This window comes from Tachysurus fulvidraco, chromosome 5 (assembly GCF_022655615.1).
Source record: "Tachysurus fulvidraco isolate hzauxx_2018 chromosome 5, HZAU_PFXX_2.0, whole genome shotgun sequence".
NCBI lineage: Eukaryota > Metazoa > Chordata > Actinopteri > Siluriformes > Bagridae > Tachysurus > Tachysurus fulvidraco.
Window position 1 is genome coordinate 20,514,315 of NC_062522.1, and position 26,346 is coordinate 20,540,660.

A 26,346-nucleotide genomic window follows, 5' to 3' on the forward strand; every position below is an offset into this window, starting at 1 on the left:
GCAATTTTTCAAAATCACCACAGATTTTCCACATATTTGGCCCAAATATGCAAATTAGGCCAAAACCCTCTTCAGCGTGTGATTTCATGTGTATTCAGCATGAGTATAACTTTCTCATGAATAATTATACTGTATATGTGTCTTCACTTGTAGTAGCTGAACTCTTGAGTAGTGTTTAGGGTAAAATTGACCCTTTGAGATGTTTCATAAATGTTTTTTTGCATTTGTTGTAAATCATCCACATTTGCATTTTTGAGAGCTGTATTTTATAGCCAGTAACTACAATAATCTTTTCTTTCTTGTGCTTCTATTATTCAAATGTATTTAATAAATCAGTTCAACATACTAAACATATTTTTTCTTCTGATTTTTTCCCCCCTAGATTTATGGCACCAAGTCCTTTTGCATATTTAATCATAATTATTTTATAATTTGTTAAACAAATTCTAACTTTAGCACAAAACTGAACAATACTTTCATTATTAAAGGTCATCTAGCAATTGCAAGCATTAATCACAAATGTTATTTACTGTATATTGCTTGGGTTGAGATAAGACAATGTGTAGAATGGACTTTTAAGAACAATCTCCACATATTGTATCACAAATTTTGAAAAAATCATACATTTTTTGCCCGCAACCATCACAAAAAAAAAAACTCTGAAGTCCTAAAGGGGCTGTTCAAATCAATGCATCAATTCATATCATCAGATCGTTTTTATCCCTAGTGGATGCAGTCTTGCCTTTAGTGTCTGTATTACACTGTCAGGCACTTAAAGCTTCTCATTGTCTCAGCATAATCTCAATGCTGACAGTTTTCAGCTGTTCCTGTGGTGAGAGATTTGTTGCACTCTGACACATGCTACAGTGGGACCATCAGAACAAGAAAAGCTTACTGTTAAACTTCAGAAGTGAAAATCTGAAGAGAGGGGAAAGCATCAAATTGTGTCACAGTGATAATAGCATGCAGCTGTGTTAAGAGGAAGGCTTCCTTAATTTCATCTAACACTTCTAGGGAGGATCTAAACACATTTAGAGCATCTGATCTCATTACCGTACAAACACTTGTTGTTGATTACAGTTCTAACATCGATGGAGTGGTTCATTTGGACCAGATAAAGAAATTTGTAGGAAAAAAAAAAAAATTCTCAAAGCTGAAGCTCATTTCTGAGATATGGGATTGCTAGACTGATTCAAATTCATACATAAACATAGAACATAAACATAAAACAAAAAAGTTAACATAAAGATTAATGTAATAGAAAAGATTCAAAATTAATATCAGACATATATTTATTTAAATGTGTTTGTATTTATGAAAAAGGAAGAAACCTTGAGAGAAACCATACTCAAAAGAGACACTGGAGGGTGTGATTATAAATTTACAGACCATCTACTTTATTAGGAACACCTTACACCTGCACATTCATGCAGTTACGTATCTAATCAACAGTTGATGTGGTAGCAGCACAATGCATACAATCACACATACAGTTCACATCGAACACCAGAATGAAGAAAAAACATGATCTCTGTGATTTTAACCGTGGCATGGTTGCTGGTACCAGATGGGCTGGTTTGAGTATTTCAGAAACTATTGATATCCTGGGAATTTCATACACAACAGGATGTAAACTCATCATCATTACACAAATCTGTCATCTAATCACACTATAAACGGTATTTACTAGTTAATCAAACCAAACATCTGCTGTTTTTTTGTGTGTATATTAATATGCTGGTTTTACTGTATGAATTATATCATTTCCATGTTCAGTATCTTCTCATAAATTGAAGGAAGCATTTGGTGTTTATTGTATGTTGTTTGTAAGAGATTACTTTCTCATTTCATTTTAATCTTTCAATTTTTGCATATATGTTTTCCCATCTGTGTATTTGTTATGCAAGATAAATGAACAAGATATGTTCACTTTTTCATACATGATGTCTTTTCTTAAGTTTGAAATAGGCTTCATGTGTTCATTCATCCAGCTTTATTTAAAGCTTTATACTGATCAGAGTAGAGGTCTTGAGCCAATGCAGGTAACAGTGGGCAGGATACAGGAACAGACAGGGAAATACTGTAGAAAGCCAGTCCATTGGAGTGGAACCTTGTACACACATTCGTTCACAGACCCAAGCGCAACTTAGAAATACTGTATGGCGGCATGATATAAATGAGCTCAATCCTTAAAACAGAATGTATCCCACTCTCCTAAAGATTGGTGCTAGTAAATTTAACCTTTATTAATATGTGGCTCTTTAAAGGATGTGAAATTCCACAGCGTTGTATTGTTTATTAACTTTTGTTTGAACACTTTTTATCTGAAGAAAAAAAATTTTCTTTTTTAGGGATAATATATTCAAAGAAAAAAAAAATATATTTTCCACACAAATGTTTATATCTTCAAAGTAAACAGTGATATCATACAAATTTCTGCTCTCTGAGATGCCAGTTAAAGAAGAACCAAAAATTTTCTTCAGCCATTAGAATTTACTTATCCCAGCAGAGGTAATGTCCTCCCACACTGAAAGCCAACGGTGTCCTGGCAAATTTTATATTAGACCTTCAACGGAAAAACAATTTATGTGTTTATACACATATTTAATAACCGATAAGTTAAGTGTACTGTTAAAATGGATAAATAATTCCACCACAGTGTTCACATCGGATATATATATAATGTTATATCCATATTACTTCAGAAGTGTGCCGACCAAAAAAAAAACAGCCACATCACCTCATTCTGGACTCTCACATCCATGCAGTTAATTATTCTATGTTGTGCTTAACTATCAATAGTTAGAATCAGAAAATAGTAACAAAAATATATAAATGTGCTCAGCAACCTGGATCATAATGTATGAATATAGTGGATAAAGTATCGCAGAGATGAAAATGAATATATGTAAGCAGACTGTGAGGTTTGAACACTAACAACTAGTAAAAACAGGGTAAAATAGACTAGCCTTCTGCATGACCTTTCATTTTAAAGCTCCACACAGAGATAAGACTTTTGTCCTTCTAGTTAGCATAGATGAATGCTTGCGCAAATGGCAGCCTAAGGCAGGGAGAAGACGAAAGAGAGCTGATTTAGAGTTTGTTTGACATCCTGACATCCTAACTTGCAGTCCTCCTAAAAGCTAATTGCAAGTTAAGTATATTTTCAGCTCTGTGTGTAAAGCAGGGTTCAGGCTGATGCTGATAGGATCAAGAAAGGAAAGAAATATGTCTGGTTCTGTATCTGGAAATACATTCAAGTTTAATCAAAACCTTTTTTTATTGCATCTTGTACTTTCTGACTTCAACATCCTAGGGATGTGACCTCTACACCAGTGTAGTCTGTAATATATAAAGTGTATATATATATATATAAACTCGACTCAGATACTGATGAAACACCTTTCGCCCTGAAATGATCACAGATACAGTACACAGTTGCAGAAACAGAAGACTGTTTGAAACATCTGCTATTCAAAATTCATCTTCAAGATCAATCTGTTTGCGTTTGCGAGAAAATCCTTTTGTTTTATATATTGTCTTGTTTTATTTGTTTACTTTTCTACATTCCTAGGCTATAAACAGCTATAATTTGTTGGATTAATATATAGTGTAAGTTGGCAAAATGTGATGTACAGCGAAGCAATGAAGCAGTTTAAGATAATGTTCCAGAAACTGTCCAAATGATTCAGTGTATCCGGGATCATCAAATGGTGCAAGTTTTGCATATGATCCTATCAAAATCTTCTCCAGCTACATAACGATGATAATCTCTCAAGTATGTAAAATGTGTCAACCAGCAAAGATTTTTTTCCAAAGTTAGATTGTTTGAAAGGAGTTCCTCATTAATGTTAGTCAAGACATACTTTACAGTAGATGTACTTTTAGCAAATTACATTTGGCTCTGTATTTTTTTTTTCTTTACCTTTTTTGTGGCTGGATATCGAAAGACAGCAGTGTGTATAATATACACAGGTCTAATAATCCGCTCATCCTCCCATTTATTAGTCTTGGCCAGTTGCCACCCACCAGCCAGCTCCCTCCTATCATGCGACAGCTACCGACGAAGGACAGAAAAGGCTATAACACGTGGCTCCTCCGAGACACATGAATCCGCCCACCACGTCCTTTAGAACTTCAGCTCATGCTGGGCAACGAGGAGGTGTAACACACGCTAAGGAAAGCGCTATCCGCCCCCTTACAGATACCCATGATCAACTAGTGTCACTGTGATAGTGTACCTCTCCTCCCACTCTGAGAGCAAGGCCAGTATTGCTCTCTTGGACGGTATCACTTGGATTCAAACACTATCTCTTTCGGATGATAGCGCTATTGATGACAGATATTCGTTTTTGTTGCACCCATTAGGAGCACAATTTTAAATAAATGTAATAGCAATAGAATGCAATGAAATGTTGCCACATGCTATAAGCATTTTGTGACTGAAACTAGCAATTTACTTCAATTCCAACCAATAGTTGTGTAGGTAACTAAAAATGGGCATCTATTTCTAAAATAATGGTGCTTGGCTTTGATGTGAAAGCACAATACCGACATGATGACTTGATATATTAAACATACACAGTACATTGCGAACATAATGACATGCCTACTGCCTACGCCTACACCTAGTCTACTGCCTAACACTGCATAATGCACATGCTTTATGCCATAGGACGTGTTTTGAAGTGAGAAAAATGGTCACTCATAGACCAATTCCTTTTTAACATCATTCATTTCGTGTTTGAAAAAATGATGATAAAAATATATGATGATGAAGAATGGTTCAACAGCACTGCCACTGTTTCTCTTATTCCCACTAACTAATGATAAAAACACAAGTCCCATTTGTTTTCTCTATTGTAGTATGCGCCACCATTTCTGTACAATGCATTAGTCTAATTGAAGTGATGTGCCACATCCTCCATCACAGCAGTCCAACAAATCACTAGAGATTTTTTGTGATCACATTTTATAGATTTAGAGAATTAGTTGCAGCCCTAAATGGCAGTATTATTTTCAGGCATTTTACATAGCATTGTTAATAATATGTATGATGCAACCCAGAGAACAATTAAGAATAAGGAGTATGAACAAAGGAGAATGTCTGCCAATGTGTTGTGATGTTTATTTTTGGAGACGGGCGTGTTTGTAGCAGTCTGGACCAAACCGGATTTGTTCCAAGAGAATTTGGCCCCAGATCAAATCTAATTGATGACCCTTGCAGTATATCAACCAATTGTTGGTTAAATACATTACCAAGGGCAATGAGTGGGCTCTGTAGCACAATTCCTCTCAAAATTCCTTTCATGTTGCAGTTAAAACGCGACATATCTTCAAACAGTGTGAAAAGTTAGCTGAAAAATCGATTTAGTGTCGACAGATTCTCGTTACAGCCTGAGCAAACTTATATTTCAAACATATGAAAAGCAGCGAGAATAATACTAGATTCTGATTTAAAGCTTGTATTATTATTATTATTTTTATTATTATGGACCCTGGGGAGAAAAGAACTCCACACATAATGCTCCGAGTTGCTGTTAGTCACCCTGACAAGCCTGCAATAGTAATTTACAGTCAGGTTGGCAGGTGTTTTCAGACACATACGTCATATGCCAACACGGATACGTCAAACGTCATCATGCTGCGGTTCTAGGAAAAAAGGAATTCAGCTTCACACAGATCTGAAGACTGTTTGCTACCTGGTTAATGTTTGCTACTTGAGCTTAAAGAGACAACACACGATAACAACATTTACAGATCAGACCAGAATACACACAAAATAAAAACACACTAGTAGCAGCATTTTGCATGCAGAGGGGTTGTGTACAGTAGTCAAAATACATATTTGTACACAGGAACGCAGAATTTATATCATATTGCCCAAATAACATCAGCGGGAGTTAAATGAAATTTCCCTTTGTGTGGTGTTGGAGCTGGATCACATGAAAAATAGAATATCTGTTTTTCTCTGTTCACAATAAAACACAATACAAATGTACAATGTGAAAGCACTTTGAAAGATTTATAAAAAAAAAAATAAATTCGATGCTTCTTTCAAGCCATTTGATCGTCTAATCTTAACCTATTTGCCCTGAGAGCTTTGTGCTGTGTTCTCTTTCAACAGCATGAGTACAAATACACCATTATATCAAATTCCAGGCAATGCGATTGGCAATGCTTGACCAGGAGAAGAGCGGGAGATAAGAGAAGAGTACACCCAGCAAACAGAGCGAGATAACCGGATAATGTTAGTTTGCTAGCCAAATCCTGCGAATGTAACAGTCACACTGAAGTACACAGTACGGCTTTTTTATTCGTATCACTTTCTGTAATATTGAGTAGATGACAAACAACAGCGGATAATTACATCTTGTCAGTCTCAAATACTGTGTTCCAAATGGTACACTATCCTACTCAATAATAATTAGTATGTCAGTATACCAGTGGTGTCATTACTAGTTAGATGTACGGTATTATTTTGTGAGAAAGTGCAGTTTGAGATGTAGCCTTGAACAGTCACTTGCAGCCATTAGATCATACTGTGCAGTGTAAAAAGACACAGCACATCTCATGCTACAGAGTAGCTCACAAAAGCATATTTCTGTTACTAAGGGTTTTTATGCTTAAATGTCCAGCAGCTTTAATGCAATACCTAAATTAGCAAATAATTGCTTTATTAACAAGATTCCTCCAGTCCTTAATAGCTCCCCAATTTATTCAATGTTTTATTCCTTATTCGATGTTTTATTAACTTTAGAATATGGTGTAAAAGGAGCTAGTAAATAAGATTTATCAATAAGCCCATGCGATATTCTAACTAGCCATATTTAAGTCTTTTGTTAGGACATGTTCCAGATTAATTCATTTTGACCTCTCCTAATTTTCACTGTAACATATCTATTAAGTCTAAGCGGTTATGGAATTTGGCTGGTCAACAGCTTTGTTTCTCAGTGATTACAAGCACAAAACAGCACTAGATATAATGATCCTGCTGTTTGATTTACGTAGATTGAGTCTGGGTTTCTTATTTAGTTCTATTGAACATCAGGTTCATATTACATTATTCATGTCTGCTTGGGCAGATTCAACAACAGACCTACATTTAAATCCTTGATGCCGGCCTGTCATGTGTCTCCCATATCACTATGCTAAACAGAGCTTGTTGAATTATATTTACATTTACAGCATTTGGCAGACATTCTTATCCAGAGCAACGTACAAAAGTGCTTTTAAGTCTCTATCATTAAATATTAACTCTAGTTCAATAGGTTGCAGACTTAAGATACCATGAGCCTAAAACTCTGTTCAATTTTTTATTTTTATTTTTATTTTTGGGGGGCACGGTGGCTTAGTGGTTAGCACGTTCGCCTCACACCTCCAGGGTTGGGGGTTCGATTCCCACCTCCGCCTTGTTTGTGTGGAGTTTGTATGTTCTCCCCGTGCCTCGGGGGTTTCCTCCGGGTACTCCGGTTTTCTCCCCCGGTCCAAAGACATGCATGGTAGGTTGATTGGCATCTCTGGAGAATTGTCCGTAGTGTGTGATTGCCTGAGTGAATGAGAGTGTGTGTGCCCTGCGATGGGTTGGCACTCCGTCCAAGGTGTATCCTGCCTTTATGCCCGATGACGCCTGAGATCCCCGTGACCCGAGGTAGTTCGGATAAGCGGTAGAATATGTATGAATTAATTTTCATTTTTTTAGTTTAAATTTAAATTTGTATTTTTTTAAAAAAAAATTTAAAATACACACATACAACAAACAGGGGAAAAGGTGCTAGTTCAAGTATTTCATGAAGAAGTGGATCTTCAACCTTCGTTTATAAGATGTCGTTATGCCAATGTCTCAGCTGTCGGGACCCCTAGGAGAAGTTTATTTCACCACCTTAGTGCCAGAACAGAAAAGAGTCTTGTTGTATACTTACCTCTTACCCTGAGAGACGGTGGGACCAGTCGAGCAATGCTGGTTGCTCTGAGGGTGCGAAGTGCAGTGCGAGGAGTGATGAGGAATTCATTTCATTCCAATCTGTACATGGGTTCCACCTGATGGAAATTAGTAACACGAACAAAATATGTTAGTATACATCCAGCATGGTTTGTGTATTTTCAGTGAGTGAAATTAAACACTGTGTTCACACATGAACCCACAACGCTGGTGTTTAACAACAGCCAGCTTACCAAAGCGCTATTCTGTCATGCATGTTTTAAGTGACTGCATTTTATACTACAGTATTTTCCGCACCATAAAGCGCACCGGATTATAAGGGGCAGTCTCAATTACGGGGTCTATATCTGTACTTAACCCATACATAAGGCGCACCGTATTATAAGGCGCCGTATTTTCTTGCTTCCTCCACTTCCGAACCATAGATACATTGATGTTGAATACTTTCAGCTGCTCTATTCCCATTTACATCCGCTGACTCAAGACGCGAACTGTTTAGAACGAATCAGTCCGATTTGGTGAACCGGTTCATCCAGTTCACTAAAAAGAACTGGTTCAAAAGAACGATTCGTTCACGAACTGGCCATCACTAATTACATCTATGGTCCGACAATGGTCGGACGGGAAATGGTCCGACAGTCAATCAAGCGGAGCGCTTACCAAAGTCATACAACAACATTTTTACAGATTATTGGAACTCGGTGCACACATATGGCGCACCGGATTATTACGCGCACGGCCGATTTTTGAGAAAATTTAAGGCTTTTAGGTGCGCCTTATAGTGCGGAAAATACTGTATATTTATTGTTCCCATCAGCGGCAACATTCTCCTGAGACTTCACAATGTAATTGCTTTACATATTACTACATAATTAATACTACATAAACTGATCATGCTCACTCTGCATCATTCAATTTAGTTTTTAGAAACATCTTTAGTAAAAGTTCTAAGACGTAATATTTTTACATAAACAACATATATTGTTCTTTTTTTTTTATCTGACTGGACGACTATTCCCAGTGTAACACATATAAAACGTAGAAAATGTAGAAACATTATTATGTACGATTATTATACATTCATTGCATAACTTCAAAAATGTAGCAGCTTGACACCTTAACAGGTGAAGAAATTCAGAGCATGTTGCAGCAGTAGTATTTGGTTCATGTTAGCTTTCTGTTCTACTTCAATTACACATGCTTATGAAATGCAAATCTCTGCCTTCTGTAGCTCCAGCATATCTTACTGATTTCTTATACTATAGCAGCTGAGCTGAGGCAAGCTTACTGAATACCCAAAAGCACCTCTGCTACTGCTGTATAACGCTATATCATGATCATTGCTATTATTAATAAAGAACAACGAGATAACAGAATACTGTAAGTGAACTTAGAAAACACACCACAATATAAAAGCCGAAATGATTTTCTTGTTGCAGAAAAAAACAACATATTATCTCTGCCTTTTGTCCTTTCTTTTTTTTTTGAAAGAAATAAATTTCTCAATTTGATTCAATCAATATAAAGGTTTTACGACTGTGCAAAGTTTTCTGCTGATCAGACGAATGTCTTTAAGTGGTTCATATTGAAGGGTTTGTTTCTTTATGCTTCGTATTTTTATATGCCTCCTCTTCAGTAATTGAGATTTTTTTCGTTACTGCTAAAATATTGATGCACGAAAAATCATATTTTCAGTGTTCATTTTGCTTGACTTGGGCAAGATTCCCTATAGTAAGAGTAGAAAGAGTAAGAGAGGGAAACGCAATCTAGAGGGTTTAGCTTGCAGTTTTACGACAAATACTTAATGAAAAAACCCAATGGGGTGATAGAATCCTATATTTAATTAAGGATTTATAAAATATTTAATATGGAAGAGAGAATTAAAGCTCATGTCTATTGAGAAAGAGGAAGCTGCAAAAGAAGGTGAATAATAATGAAGAGAGAGAGAAAGGAAGAGATATGGCTGATGGTGGTATAGAGTGGTAGATCAAGGAAAATAGCTTTCAGTGACACTAGGGGAAAAAAAAGTCCTGGCAGATTTATAAGGACTTTTGAAGTTCGCACTTACATTCACATGTTTAGTCTTACCTTTAGCAGGGGGTCAGAGGAAAGTAAAGGGATAATTCCAGGCTCTTCAGATTAGCCCAAAATTCTAGGATGTAAAAACACCTTCTACCTGATCTACCTTCTAAAAATCTGCTGGCAGAATTTATTGTATACTTTAAAAAAAAAAAAAAACTTGAAATGTAGATAGTTTGTGATAGAGATCAGTGCTTTAATTTGATCTGTGTAATATTATGTCCTTGGGAAATCGGAGAAATTACTTTGAGTAAAGGTTATTTTTCTTCATACATTGTCATGATAGGAGATTTGTAAGCTCCTCTTCCCTTATACCAATTTCCCTTTTGACTGGCAGATCCACTCAGACTCCGATGAAGGTGATGGGTCCATCAAGTACACCATATCTGGAGAAGGCGCAGGGACTATCTTTATCATTGATGAGGTCACAGGGGACATTCACGCCACCGAGAGGTTGGATCGTGAGGAAAAAGCCTTCTACACGTTACGAGCGCAGGCTCGAGACCGCCAGAGTGACGCCCCGCTCGAACCAGAGTCCGAGTTTGTCATCAAGGTTCAAGATATCAATGACAGCGAGCCCAAATTCCTGGAGGGACCATACATCGGAAGCGTGGCCGAGCTGTCTCCTATCGGTAAGGGAAAACTCTTTAAGTCTTGCAACTAATTTTAAGGCCTGAAGTGGATTCATAGTAAAATATTAAAACTAAAATATGGAACTAAAATAAAAATAGAATTTTTATTAGAATAGAATAGGAATAGAAATCAAATTCTTGAAAAACGACTGATCAAAACTAAGTCAATTCCAAATATATTACTGGTCTAAATCGTTTTAATTTTGTAATGTATTTTTATACATGAAACTGAAATAGATCTAAAGATCCTGTGTCAGTGACCAGAACATGCTGGTTAGTCTGTAAGCATCTGAACTTCTGCTTCACTGATTCCTCCCTGCTGTTTCGACAAGTGGGGAATGTGCTCAATTGTGCTGAGTAAACTTTTATTGCAGATCGCATCTTGTGTCTGTCTGTACAGACATATTTATTCATGGGATTCTGCTTTCAATTTCCTGCTGAATGCTGTTTGTTTATTAGAATAAAATAGGGGCAGGTTACAGTCCTCGCGTTCTCTACAACAGTGAACTTACTGATTGGAATTAATTCCTGCTTCCTCAGCATAGCAGCGGCTGAGCCAGCGGCAGCACTTTCTCGAACGAGAAGGAGAGAGAGGGAGACAAAGTGAGGGAAGGAGAGTAGTTAATGTTTGTGGCATCTTCACTTCTCCTCCCCTTTGTTTCTCCACCTCTCACATTAACCAAGCGCCCTGTTCATGTTTTATACATTAAACTGTGCAGCAAGTCTAATGAGATAACATCACTGCTTTGTTCGCATTTTAATGTTTTGCTCTCTTGCCTAGAAATTGTTAATGTTGTCAGTGGTAGCGTCTCCATGATAAGGTCACGCCTCACTGTCAAAGCAAGGCAGATGGATAGGCCAGTCAGACAGAAAGAAGAATAGGTGACTCACTTTACATTGACACGTCAAGATAAATAGATACCTTTCAGAACGAAACGTTGCGAGGGCTTTGGTTCTCTTTAGTTGCTTAAACACAAAGCAGCAACATAGTAAAACGATTGCTATAATTCCTGAATGAAGTCTACCTTGACATTTGTATACACTAGATACACTAACTGTGTCTATAAAAATTAACAGCATAAAGTTCTTTAAAAGCATCGCCAGTCAAGTTTTGATTTATGTAGTGCTCGTCTAATCTTTATACCATACCAATACAAATCATTACACGGTACATGTGGTGACTTCATTTTTTCGAGGTTGTACTTAAACACATTTACATTCATTTTTGTACATTGTATTTTTTTTTTTATATTCTTTTTGTCATTCGTTTGAAAGCACAGATTCTATTTTCGAAGATCCTCAGCATTACAGTGAAGTAGCAAAGCCAGTGATTTACCTTATTACACAATCCATAACCCAGCTCACACTTACAGTACAGACCAAAAGTTTGGACACACCTTCTCATTCAAAGAGAACATTTAGTTCATAACAAAAAAGTGTGAAACAACTGAAAATATGTCATATTCTAGGTTCTTCAAAGAAGCCACCTTTTGCTTTGATTACTGCTTTACACACTCTTGGCATTCTCTTGATGAGCTTCAAGAGGTAGTCACCTGAAATGGTCTTCCAACAGTCTTGAATGAGTTCCCAGAGATGCTTAGCACTTGTTGGCCCTTTTGCCTTCACTCTGCGGTCCAGCTCACCCCAAACCATCTCGATTGGGTTCAGGTCCGGTGACTGTGGAGGCCGGGTTATCTGGTGCAGCACCCCATCACTCTCCTTCATGGTCAAATAGCCCTTACACAGCCTGGAGGTGTGTTTGGGGTCATTTTTTTCACACTTTTTTGTTATGTATATAATTTCACATGTTTTAATTCATAGTTTTGATGCCTTCAGTGTGAATCTACAATTTTCATAGTCATGAAAATAAAGAAAACTCTTTGAATGAGAAGGTGTGTCCAAACTTTTGGTCTGTACTGTATCAGATAACTGATTCACCTCATCTATTCACAATTCCTGGCAAGATTTACTGTATATCCCCACAGCAAACAGTTCTTTGAAAAGTTTTGATCCTGCTTTTACCAGTGATGATCCTAAGCATTTGTTCTGCTATCTGATATTTTTGTACACAGTGTGTCTAAGATTGCGTTTGTTTTTCTAAGGTTGTCTGACATTTTGACACGTTAATGTCTGTTTTGCCCTTTAGATTTTTCTTCTCTGAGGTTTTAACTCAGTAACTCAATAACTCTAAATCTGCTGATGCAAGATTGGTGTCCTGACCATATAAGTCTTACTAAATCATTTTCTTTTGGAAATGACAAAATTTAGCATTGTCTTTTTAATCTCAGTGTCATTTGTAATAGTGTTTTGTGTCAAAACCTGCATCTCCCATTGAATAAAAAAAATATATATATTTTGTACTATTACTTTATTATAGTTTCCATAACATTTTTTTGTGGCCAAGCTGATTTCATATAAGATATCTGCTTCATATTTGCATTTTTGAAGGCATCGCTCTAAAGTATGACAAAAAATAAAAAATAAAAAAGCTTCATTTTTTTAAAATCAAATGAAAATGACAGATACATTAATCGACCTACGTGTGAATCTTGAATGACTGACAGTAGTGTAGGTGTTTTGAACTCTGTATTAACTTACCCCACAGAAGCCCATGATTTCTCCACATCATATTAGTAATCAGTTGGCCGGTGATTCGTCCTGATTTTTCTGCCTATAATACTAATGGTGTGACCATAGAGCTGAAAGATCAATTTCCACATGGTGTGGTATGTAAGAGATTTTTTCACTTTCACATCAGTGGAGTGACATATCCTTCCCATTGGATTATCGCAGGTACCCAGGGTGTTCACAAATTGTGTGTGAGCTTCATTGGATCCCCTGCAATGAGAGGGCCTGTGTGTACTTTTTTTTTCTGGACAATTGGCTACTGTGCAGACAGTCCCACCAGCAGGTGTTTAGCCAGACAAGTGTCCTGATTGTGCATGTGGAACTGCTAGGACTAAAAAGCAATCACGATTCTTTTGCAGGCTGTTCTATGACATCAGGCAATGCCATGTGAGACTCCTTGATGAAGCACACTGCCATCTCAATTATGGATGCAGTCATGAAATTGCGTGCAGCCAATATGCAGACTTTACATCTGGGTCTACATCTGGCTGGGATGTTCCTAATGCGTATGTGGATGAACTGACAATGTGTATGTTTGCCACATAACATTTCGCCTGAATGGTCACAAAGTCGAGTGTCACTGGTGTGCACACACCGAGGAATTCATCCAGCCCAACCTCTCAAAGACACCTTTTAACTTTTTACCAGAGGCCAGAAAAATGGAATTTGTCCATGATCAGCATTGAATTTCTTTGTCATGTTGCATTGCACAGTGGTGTATAATGACTCAAATGGATGTAGACACTCAGGGTTTAAAGAATATTTTAGTTTTATAATTGATTCTTTTTTTTTATCTAGCTTTCATGTGGAAATATATTTGTTGAAATATTAGTTTGATACCAAACCAATTTCTGATCTTGGTGATGACCCAAGAGGTTTTTTTTATAAGCATCTAAAATTGGAAGGCATTAATATTAGCCAGGGGGGCATGGTGGCTTAGTGGTTAGCATGTTCGCCTCACACCTCCAGGGTTGGGGGTTCGATTCCCGCCTTGTGTGTGTGGAGTTTGCATGTTCTCCCCGTGCCTCGGGGCTTTCCTCCGGGTACTCCGGTTTCCTCCCCCGGTCCAAAGACATGCATGATAGGTTGATTGGCATCTCTGGAAAATTGTCCGTAGTGTGTGAGTGTGTGAGTAAATGAGAATGTGTGTGTGCCCTGTGATGGGTTGGCACTCCGTCCAGGGTGTATCCTGCCTCGATGCCCGATGACGCCTGAGATAGGCACAGGCTCCCCGTGACCCGAGGTAGTTCGGATAAGCGGTAGAAGATGAATGAATGAATGAATGAATAATATTAGCCACTCGAATTCTGTGTAAGGTTTTCCGATCAGAGGTAAAAACGTCTAACAGTGTCATGTCTAATTTTATATGTTACTTCTGGTGATAAAATAATGCATTTGTTTATCCTGATCGGAAAAAAAAAATGATTAGTTGATTTCTATTCCACAAGTAAAATGGAATGCTACTGTACTGGTAAAAAGGGTTAATAAAATTTGTGTGAGTTACCCTGTATACTTTTAGGGTTTCTTAAAGGTTGGTAGAGATAGTGCATAGACAAATACATAAGTTCAGTGTGTTTGGTGAATGCTTGGAGAAACCTTACTAGTGATGTCACTTGGTGCCGAAACCCAGGACTCGAGCAGCTGTTGTGGATGCTGCACTGCATTCAACAATCTGTGAAACTAGTGTGTTGATTGCCCCATTATTTTTGTACAAACCATTGTTCCACCTAGGCATATTAGTTACAGGCCCTTCATGCCCACTGCCCATCAAACCAGAATTGCAGTAATCCCCTGTGGCATTGTATGGTAGACTACAAATTATGGGTGACCCAGCCATATTTGAAGGTGTCTAAAGCTTCAACCACCCTTGTGAGTATGTGTGCCGCATCCACACAATGTGTGCGGGCAAGCGGAAAGCTTTCTCAATATGTTCAAAAAACACTAAAAATGAACCGATTATTTCACACAGAATACAACGTGTCAGTGTTTACAGCCGACAGATCGCCTATTTATTGTCGGGTGCACTTGGAATAGGAACAAGACTTTGTAGAACATCTCTAATCTTTATGCAAACTTAGCTGCCACTTAAGACAGCATTTTTGCAGGCCATCATCATGAAAAGTGAGTAGGCAAATTGTGAGCATTATTAAACTTTGGTATCAGGACTGTTGACCAGATTTAAAGTCTGCATGTGTCTGTGGACAAAGCCAGCATTCCTTGCAATATATCAGTATATCTGTTTACATATGAACTTATAATCAGCATGAATCCAATGACCCAACCTGCCTTTAGTCAACAGTCCAGGCTGGTGGAGGTACTGTAAGGGTGTGGGGAATGTTTCCTCCAGACATTAGGACCTTTTTATGTTATACTACTCAAAATACCATTACCAATTCTAATCTCAGGATAGTGGGAAAAAAACTAAAATATAATACATTTAACATCCTATCATTTAAATGCTAGCTTGTAAATAATATTACAGAAAATTAATCTTTGATATTTCTTATATTAATTTTAAGTAAAACTAGGAAACAAACTAGGAGATAATGAGTTTCTTTTGCAACACTGTAAATAAAGAGAATCAACCCTTAATCTGGGATCCTAGGCTGCTCCGTGGCTATATTTTACCCATCATATAATAGCTAGTTCCAGCATACACAAATGCAAGTCATCTTAAACTGAGTTCAGTGTGCATCATTGGCCTCCCCGTTTACAAGATCTGAATTCAATAGAGCACCTTTAAGATGTGATAGAATGAAAGATTTACAGCAGAATAACAGAGGGTCCTACCTTGTGTTATTATGAAGTGCCTAAAGTGTATATTAAAATATATATAACACTATATATCTTAGTGTTCAATGCTGAAACCTTTCAAACAACGACTCTATGTATACGGGGAAAGAAAAGTACCTTAATTTCAGATTTTTACTTCGATGGCCCCACCTAATCAGGCTAATTGTCACATGACAGCCGAAGTTAATTTAATAATGTGGTTTCAGCATCGGCACTTTTGTAATGAACCCTACAGATGTGTAAACTGAGTGATCTGTGGAAATATGAGATTTAATCACAGCTAGTGGCTGAGCATGAGCACCACTGTGTTTTATTACTGCGGCAGTGAATGCTCTGCGATAATAATAAAAGCATAATCACACACAAGCCCACAGCATATTTATTTTCCTTTGCCATGCTCTGTCTTGTTACCACTATCTCTTTCGCTCACTGTATCAAGCCTTTACCAAGCAGCTAACATCGGTTGAATTTGATTGTAGATCATTTAGACTGCTTTAAACATCCTTCTTAGATATTTCAGCATGAGAGTTTGAAGTGTAAAACTGGGAACAGTAAGCAAGGCTGTCACCCCAGGGCCCCGGCATTGAGGGTGTACACTTGGGGGTTGTGCGGCTGGGGCCAGTTAAAATTCAGTTAAAATTCTTTTCAAGATATTATGTTAAATAATGTTGAGAGTAAATATTGAACTCCATATGACAATGGAAAAGAACTATTAAGAAAAAATATTTTTGTTTAAATATTTATTTATTTATTTATTTATTTATTTATTTATTTATTTATTTATTTATTTATTTATGTTTGTTTGTTTGTTTGTTTGTTGTATTTAGTCATGATAAATCACTAATTTTATGAATAGAGCACTTTACCAATTAACAAATAAAACCAGGAAGTTGCTCATTTTGCTTTTGCTTAGGAGAGACTATGTTGAGCAGCAAAAAAGGTGTATATATCTTTAATAGAAAACAGGAGAAAATAGTTATGCCAGTGGCAGAAAGCAGCAACTATAAACAAAACCTTGGCAGATCTGCCAGAACTTGGCAGAGTTTGTAAAAGAAATGATGTTGTTACTGATCATAGAGAGATTTGGCATTGAAACAACATTGCTCACCTGCAGTGTGAAGAATTTTTGTTGTTAATTGTATTAATCTTTTTAAAGTTTAAAATAATAAAGGCTGAAATATTGTTCTAGAAATTATGGGGAACATATCCAGGGTTTTCAGCAGAAAATGTGTTAGTTAAGGCGGTAGGGTTGGGCGGGGCATGGGGGGCTGGGCTTCTTTGTGAGATAGACCACAGACTCTGTACTACATTTAACAATTATTAAAAACAGGCACGTGCAACCTAGCTAGCAGGTGAACTCAAACAACAAAATCACCAGCTAACTTACTTTAAATTTGTAAGAACTATAGACAAATAAGGCTTAAATAAACCCAAAACATAAGTCCACTTACAGTTCTCACAGACACACGTTTTATCAACTGGCTAGTTATCCTCCAGACAGTGACGGACCACGTCTTTCTCTCATTTCAGCCGTGTGGCCGCTCGCGGTGTGAAGCGCGTCCGCGCTATAAGAGATGCACTTGGCGGCTTTTTGTGCAGCAGAATTATTATTTTTTTTGGACGACCTAGTTAAGGTGTTAGGGTTTCCCAGCTTAGGCGGGCCACCTGAACTGCAAAGTGTTGCAGGAAACCGTGATATTTGTCTGGTCTAGGACACTGAAACCTGGTCATAGATTTATTATTGCGAATACTAATTTAATAGTACAAAATAATAATTTAAAAGGACTTTCAAGCACGTAGAGTACCTGCACATTTAAAATGCTTTTTGAGAAGAGTTGTTACTCAATACAAATACAATACAAAATATTTCATTTTCATTTATAAATCAATGTAAGCAATTTTATTCTTTTTTCTGCAATGATTTTTTTTTTTTTTTGTGGAAAACTCTTGAATTGGTGAAATCGTTGCGATGAAAAGTTTGAACATTTTTTAAACAAATCTAAGGAAGACACATACAGTAAGTAATTACTTTCTTATGATAGCTGCACTCACGTTTGATGCACATTAATCAAAATTGGCTCACTGTGTGTTGTGATGTCTTCACATGCCATCTTGGCCCAAATCTCTGAAAAATCTGTTCCAATTAAGAAATATGACAAGCTCTTCCAAATATTGTGTAGTTGTGTGTGTCCACAATCAAATATGTATTTGTATATTTGTATTAGCATGTGTTTGCCAAAGTATGTGTCCATCATTAAACCTGTGAAAGATCTGTGAAGCACATCACAGACCTACACCCACACAGTAATAGAGCATACTTAGTATTTTTTCTCTGTGAAACCTTGCAACCTTGTTAAAGATGTGGTGTTTGAATTACATCTCTGCATGTGAAGACTCACATCTTAAACTTACATAGTTACTAAGCCTGCATAGTAATTTCTTGTAAACTAATTTACAGTCTACTTTTATAATTGCATAATTTGCTATGCTGTCATTTGAGCGTTGAACATTTTTGGTTCTATAGCTTATCTGTATGTGGATACTCAATATATGCTATATTTCCTCAGTCTGGAGGGCTGTACAGCTCTGCAATAAAAATACCACCCTGGATCCCACACTCTACTTGAGATTACTCTGTACCTGTTAATGGAATTACCAAGTAATTATCAGCCAAGGTGCAGATTTTTTTTTCGGGAGGATCGAATTTGTGCATTAAAGTCTACAAGAAGCCAAGGGCTCTGTCTACCCATGTTCTTCTGCTCAGATTCAAACCAACTTGTTTTAACTATAAACAGAGCGATAAGCATTATACTAAGCACACTTTACATTAGAATACTAAATGGAGAAAATAAATTGAATTATATTTTAGACAATCAAATGTCCACACTGCAAAAAAACAAAACAAAAACAAAAAAAAACTTTAAAAAAAAAACAAAAACTAAATGAGGTTGTTACTGTATTCACGCATGAATTCATAAGACTCGTAGTTAAGTCGTAGTTAGGTTTAGCTCTTCATTAGCTCAAGATTATTTATGTAATGAATGTGCCAAGAACTTTTGCTCAATCCTAAACATGCATGGGCCTGAGATATATGACACTCTGTATGTCATGCTAAACGGTAAACACCTAAAAAAAAGTCCAATATCCCACATAAATGTCTTATTTATATGTATACACATAGTTTAATTCATATTTGTGGGAGTAATATATACGTTGTTTGTGGTAGTATACCTCTATGATCTAGTGCAGTATACTTCAGATTTAAGTCTGTATGGAAAGAATGTGTACCAGACAGAGCTATTACTGTACATCCCTTATAAATGTACCCACATCCAAAGACGAATGCATACTCTGATTTATTTTTTTTTTCAGTGTGGAGACTTGATCTAAAAATCAAATCATTATTCTTATTAAATTTAACCTCCACTCATTAACTCATTAGTTTCTATATAATAAGTATTAATTAGGTAGTAGTGGGCGATATTTCATGTACTGTTATCGAAAAGTATTACTAATGCAAAATAATTAGTGAAGTTTTTAAGTATTAAAATAATTACAGTTAAAAAAAACAACAACTCAGTTTGTCTTTTTACTTAACATTACATTATATTGTTCTTTAATTATTATTATGCATTTTAACTTGCTGTTGTAACAATGGTGGCAATTATGTTACATCCACCACACAAACCATACTGTACATGACACATTGGATAGATTTCAGATAGATCTGATTATTTATTTTTTTTGTTCTGTTTTTCAATCCCAATCTCATGATTGTCCTGTTAATTCTGCACACAAGTAAATAACATTATTTGAGGTTTGGTGTATTTCAAGCAAAAAATGATGTCAGAATAAACAGACAGTAAAAATGAGCATCTCTTTTTTCCTCTCAGCCCTTTAATATGAATCAAGAAAACAGCTTTTAACATCCTCACATCGCTAAAATGAATGCAGTCCTTTCACAAAGAGTAGAAAAAGTACAAAGTAAACCCATACAAAATGGTAATGACCTCAGCACTTCTGAACAAGCTATAATGCATCAAATTCAGAGTCATGTTTCAGAGTTACACTGAAACCTGTGGCCCTCAGTGTGAACTGGCAGCTTTCAGCTTTCAAAACCAACATTTCAGACCTGTTTGGCTTGTTATTTAAATGAAAGCTACAAAGTCTCGCCATTAAAAGACAAGATGAAACACCCGTAGGCCTTAGTGCCATTTTATATAATAAGGCCTTATAAAAGAATAATTCAGTGTGTTGGTAAGTATATGTTTTTTTCGTGTCACTATTTATTTAATAATTACGTATTTTCAAATAATCAGATTTCGTCCCATCCATTTTCACTGCAAGCTGTTTAAAGACAGCATAAGAGCCACTTTTTTGTTCCATATGGAAGAAAAGTTTAAGTGGAGCAACTAGTTAGAAGCTAAGTAGTGCTCTAGAGCTTAAAGTACAGTACAACAGTGTATTCCAGAACAATTTAACAGGTGGATCAATTTACAGTATTATTGTAACTGATTTATTATAGTAATGGATTACACTGAATGTTCTGACATAAAGCCTTCAATAGGGATGCTTTCAGTTGCAGTTTTTGAAATATAGCTTTGAAATGAATATGGAAAGCAGATGCTGAGATTCATTCAAGATACAGAACTAAAATGTCAAAAGTTATACCTTGTTTATGACTTACCACTCTTAGCATTATGAATTATTATAGTCAAGCCTCTGTATTTATGTATGAGTTCTGTAGATGTGTGTTACTGCATGGGCATATAGTCACAAAACTCACCTGGGATCATTTTTATGATTATAAGATTGAAACAGGTTAACGTTTATGGGCTTTATGTCCCATATTTAACCAATAGGAACGGTGACAAACTAGGCAAGCTTCCAAACTGAGCAGCTATGGGTTAAAGTTCTGAGTGCTTTTTACTAAAATATGCAGAATACATTTTGACGTGTTCTGTTTCTAGTTGTTATATTTATGTATTTGTTAAACACTTCTGTACACTTTATACACATCATTAGGTTTTAGGAAACCTTACACAGCCAGAAAAATTGATGGATGTGTTTTTAATAGAAATAGTAATGTATGTTGTATATGCCTGTCTGTTTTGGTCCAAAACTCTTGAATAATTGAAGAAAATGATGCAGGCTATGCAAGATTTTTTGTTTCAATTTAACATTTTGCTTTCTAAATTCAACATGGTTATAAAGTCAGGTGACTGAGTTGAAACCAAAGCATACCCAAAGCATACTCAGTTCTCAGTTCTATGAAGTTCACACCACAAATACTGTAGAATCCAAAGGTTAAAAACCAAAATAGTCTCTAAATAGTCCAAAATGTTATAACCTCTGATTTCAGGTCACTTATGTTGAATTTGAGACAAGTTTAATGTGCTTTAATGTGTTACATGTGAACTCGGTCTACTTGAATGTGCAGTAACTGGGCTGGTTGAAATGATGATGTAATATCAGTATTGTGATAAGCTGTCACAGACTAATTTGAAATGTAATGTATATTGGGATACTACTGGGGTATATTTTCAATAATTTACCGTGTTAAACAGATTTAAATGCAGTTTGAAGTTTTTTGTTTTTTTTTACTTTTTTATACACAATGTAGTTTTTATGAAACTTTTGTTTACTTTTGTTTATGAAAGATTATATGATTTAGATCTATAAGATTCTACTATACTGTACAGTATATGAAGTTTCTGCCTCTTATCTGGTAGAGAGATAATGTCTGTGTGTCTGGGGTAAAAGATGTACTTTCATATGCATTTGTATTTTTTAATGAATTTATTCATTTATACATTACGCCTTCACGGATGCTGGGATGGTTATGCCATTTCCTTCTGATGTTGAAAAAGCTGTTGTGTCTGCCAGAAGCTACAGTTGATGAATGGATGCATTATGATTGATGCTCCACTGTGCCAGAGACCTTAGCCACAGCCACACAAGCTAGGTCATGAAGGCTGTGCCCATGCTGTCTCACTTCCAATTTAATGCTGTCCAGGCTGACTGACAATGCTCAGTCTGACCCAACGATTCAACCGCCACAAATGATACAAATGAGGAACAGCCACCGACAAACATCTTTGGCAAATCAAAAGAAGCTATATAAAATGCTTGTGGCACAATTAAACACTGACGAGCTGCCGGAACAGATATGGTGGCTAAAATGACATGATTACTTTTTTATTTGTAAGTAAGAGATTATGAATAGAGGCTGACTGTGAATAATTTGATATATATTCATATTCAAATGTTATTTGTCACATATACAACCATACACAAAATGACATGCGTCTTTCTGCTTTATAAAACCAGAATACACACACACACACACACACACACACACACACACACACACACACACACACACACACACACACACACACACACACTTTATGTTGCTATCTCGTTCACCTTCATCTGGAGAGTTTTTTCTTCTGAGGATCTGATGTCAAATTTGACACAATTTCTATACAAGCTAGTTTTATTTGACAATTATTGTACATATGGGTTCAAAAAGCAGACAGAGAGTCCTTTTTTTTCCAGACAAGTGCTACATAACACAGGATTTAGCACATTTATTTTCTGGTGGCAAGTTGTACTGTGACTGTTCTGTGACCTGGACCAGTGTGTAATCTGATAGGTTATATAAGGAAGGAGCTCTGTATGAGAATATTCTTTTTTCAACTAGGAACCTTCAAGTTCACAAAAAATGTAATAAATAATTTGTCATCCAAAGGAAAAATGAAAAAGAAAAAAAGAAATAACCTTTCTGTATATAAGTGCACTTTAAAAAAGGAATGCATTGTAACTGTTGTGGTGCCTGCAATTATAAATCAACAATTAAATGTTTATAGAGTAGTATTACTTCATTTGTCATTATAAACTATATTTATTTTATTGATCACAAATCCTTCCTCTAGGCCCACCCTCATCCTTGTTCCCAGCACATTTCAGAATCAGGTTATCGGCATAAACCACTCAGCTATTTTTATTTCACTGTAATAGTAACACATTAGATTTTTATAATCATTAAATGGACAGTAGTGAAAATGATTAGTGCCTGCTATTAAAAACTCTTACTCACTTTTGGTTGCACAAAAAAAAAACCAAATGAAAAAAAAAAAGGTGGCTTGTAATTGTTAAAATCTATATAGATGCCAGAGTCTCTGAATGAAAAACGGTCATGGCTTAATCCCTGTAGGAGTTCATCTAGAATCTCAGCAGGTCATTGACTTTTATGATGTGACATTTTTTCCACCCATCTACTCTTTCCTCCTCCTTTTCTTCATATTTCACTGCTTCACTGCCCCGTTTTTATGTGGGCCAGCAGAGAATGAATCATGAAGGAAGTGTTGGTGAATTAACTTTTCATGTGAAAACACCTTAGCTTTTATAGGAGCACTAAATGATCCATAATGCACAGAGATTTGGGAAGGAAGCACTTAGACTGGGTGATTAAGACAGGGCTGTGAGAGAGAGAGTGAGAGAGACTGTTTGAGACAGAGAGAGAGAGAGAGAGAGAGAGAGAGAGAGAGAGAGAGAGAGAGAGAGAGAGAGAGAGAGAGAATGAATGAGTGAGATATAGAGTCTGGCTGTGTGCATGTATTGTTACTGTAGCCAGACAAACGCAAATCTCTTTTATGACACTGACTCTTAAATAGCTGTCAGTCTGGGGTCTCACACTGGGCAACCTCCTCCGGCCTCGCTGTATGCTGTAATTGAGCCGTCTTCCTTCCCCAAAGAGCCTTCATCTGCTGCTTGAAACAGATTTTGTTGACACCATCTGTGCATGAATCTCACACAAGAAAAACAATAACTTGTGGAATATGGACCCTGATAGGAAGCAGTGAAATTATTTTAACATTGAAGACTTTGTCTGTTCACATCTACATACAAACAGGTGACAAAAACAAAAACAAAAATCGCACTAAAGTGCTAAGGCACCAGAAGAGTGCCTGCGTAGCTTGGCAAAGATTTTACAAGCCTCTGGAACTGCACATTCTTCCAAACGATATGCCGTCATGGAGGTGGTAAAAAGTGCTCTGTAACACGTCAGCAGCCATAGTGTATGAATTTACAGAACTGGATGGAGACACTGTCATCCTGAAAGAACCCACTTGCATCATGATTGAAATGTTCACAGGATTATGGAGCTCAGTAAGAATTTAGATTTTCAAATCTATTAACAATTAACAAAAAGTGTAAGAGGGGAAGAAAACGAAGCATGTGACTTTTTTATGAATCCATCTGTATATTTTATGTGACTCTTACCTGATCTCTAGCAGCACCAGTCAGAAACAAAGTCTCCCTGTGGCCTTCCAGCACTGATGCTTTTTAATCAACTTTCATCCCAATGTATTAAAAAACCAGACAGTCCAGGTGACGAGGGCACATCCGCAGAGCTCCGCTGATGTGTTCGAGATAACAGCCTCAGGCTGATACATCATTTTGTTTCTCGTTCCAGGAGTCATCTTAATGTTGGTGTAATAAATGTCAGGCTTTTTTTTTTTTTTTTTTTTTTTTTTTTTTTTTTAAACTTCTAATTTCGCTCTGACTTTATGGTGGTTGAGTTCCTGAAGCACCATTATAATGAAGATACAAATAAATGTGCCACGTAGAGTTCCCAACCCATCCTGTGGAATGTTGTAGTTATAAGGATTTATGCACAAATGCCAGATTTGGGTTACAACAGTGCACTTGGGGAGAAAGGAGCAAGAGCTGACTCTGTAAACAAGCCGAAAGAAATGTGTTTTTCCGCTAGAACAATATTTGCACTGTGGTAGAACACAGAGGGAACTCAAACATAAATTCTTCCCATCCGTAGGCACTGGATTTCTGCTCATTTTATGTCCCTGAGCATAATAAAGAATGTTAGACCACTAGTTCTGGGTAAACACTCCCCGATTTCAAAGATTACAATTCTGCATGCGTTAAAATTGCAACGATTTTTTTTTTCCTTTTATGTATTTCCGTGAATCACCAAAAAAATAAAATCAGCTTAAGGCACACAGACTAGTAAGTAATGACGTTTTAGGGAATCTGCAGCAATGCATTAATAAGAAGCAGTGTGTGTGCTTTCTGTTCCTGCTAAAGTATAAATACAATGAAATAGCATTTGCATTTATATAGTTTTCTTCACCTGTAGTGTTAACCCATGTGTGTCATGTTGGCGAAGAGCTAAGCATCACCATGAATATTGCCCATGGAAAATGAAGATAAGGAACTAATAGTATGACTTCTTCATTACTATCTGACAATCTCTGCTTTAAAAGAGACTGTTTGCTGAGCGGATAAAAACCCTGCAGTCTTACACGAGCTGCTTTTGAATACAATATGTCATCCGTACACACAGAAGTCAGCATTTGCATTTTGAAATTTCATACGAACAGACAGATGGGGTTCAATTTTGGAAAACCGGGAAGACTAATTTGTGGAATCTGGTGCTTACATATTAAATATTAACATGAAATATTACAGAAAATTAACTCCCCCAGTATACATGTACATTACATGCTTTCAGCTTGAAAAAAAAAAAAGTTGATCCTACAAAACAAGCCAACAAATCAGCAGTAGTTTTAAATTGTAGTTTTTAAAAGTAATAGTTTTGCAGAGGTTGTGCTTGTCTTTACACAGTCTTTCACATAACAGCATTGAATGTGAGGACTGATAATGTACCTGAAGGACAACCAGCCTCGTAAAGTCGAACAGATTAAAGTCAAAAGGTTAGATTAGTGAAGATAGTTCAGCGACTCTTGTGATAAAACAACATCCCTTTTCCTCGCTGCCTGTTGGGAGCCAGCTCTGATGACAGGAGACAAACAGGACCCTGACACTTCTGTTTAATTAACCTAATTAGCATAGCATTATGGTGTGACTGGACAGTAGTGTGACAGGTCTAGGGAGGAAAGTGTAACGGTGACCTTTTTGGAGACAACGCCAGCTGTCAGCAATTATAGGCAGCCTGGATTACAGGAGCCATCTCTCTCTCTCTCTCTCTCTCTCTCTCTCTCTCTCTCTCTCTCTCTCTCTCTCTCTCTCGCTCTCTCTCTCGCTCTCTCTCTCTCTCTCTTGCTTCCTCTGCCACTCTTGCTTCACATATGTCCCTCAAGCTAATGCTACATCAGTGTTCAATATTTGACAAGATCACAAAGGTACCATTACCAAACCAGTTACTATTACCAATCTATCTGTGGCATTTGAAACAGTCCGTTAGACAAAAACAAACAAACATCACGTTACCATTAAAATCATGTT

General features: G+C 36.7%; 1 protein-coding gene across 1 annotated transcript in view; it reads left to right on the forward strand.

Annotated features, from left to right (window-relative positions):
- LOC113643234 (cadherin-22) overlaps window positions 1-26,346 on the forward strand; it is a 197,087-nt gene that overhangs the window by 102,089 nt on the left and 68,652 nt on the right. The window contains exon 3 of the mRNA XM_027147379.2: window positions 10,359-10,653. Coding sequence (XP_027003180.1) covers window positions 10,359-10,653 — 295 coding nt within the window. The remainder of the gene's footprint in view (window positions 1-10,358; window positions 10,654-26,346) is intronic.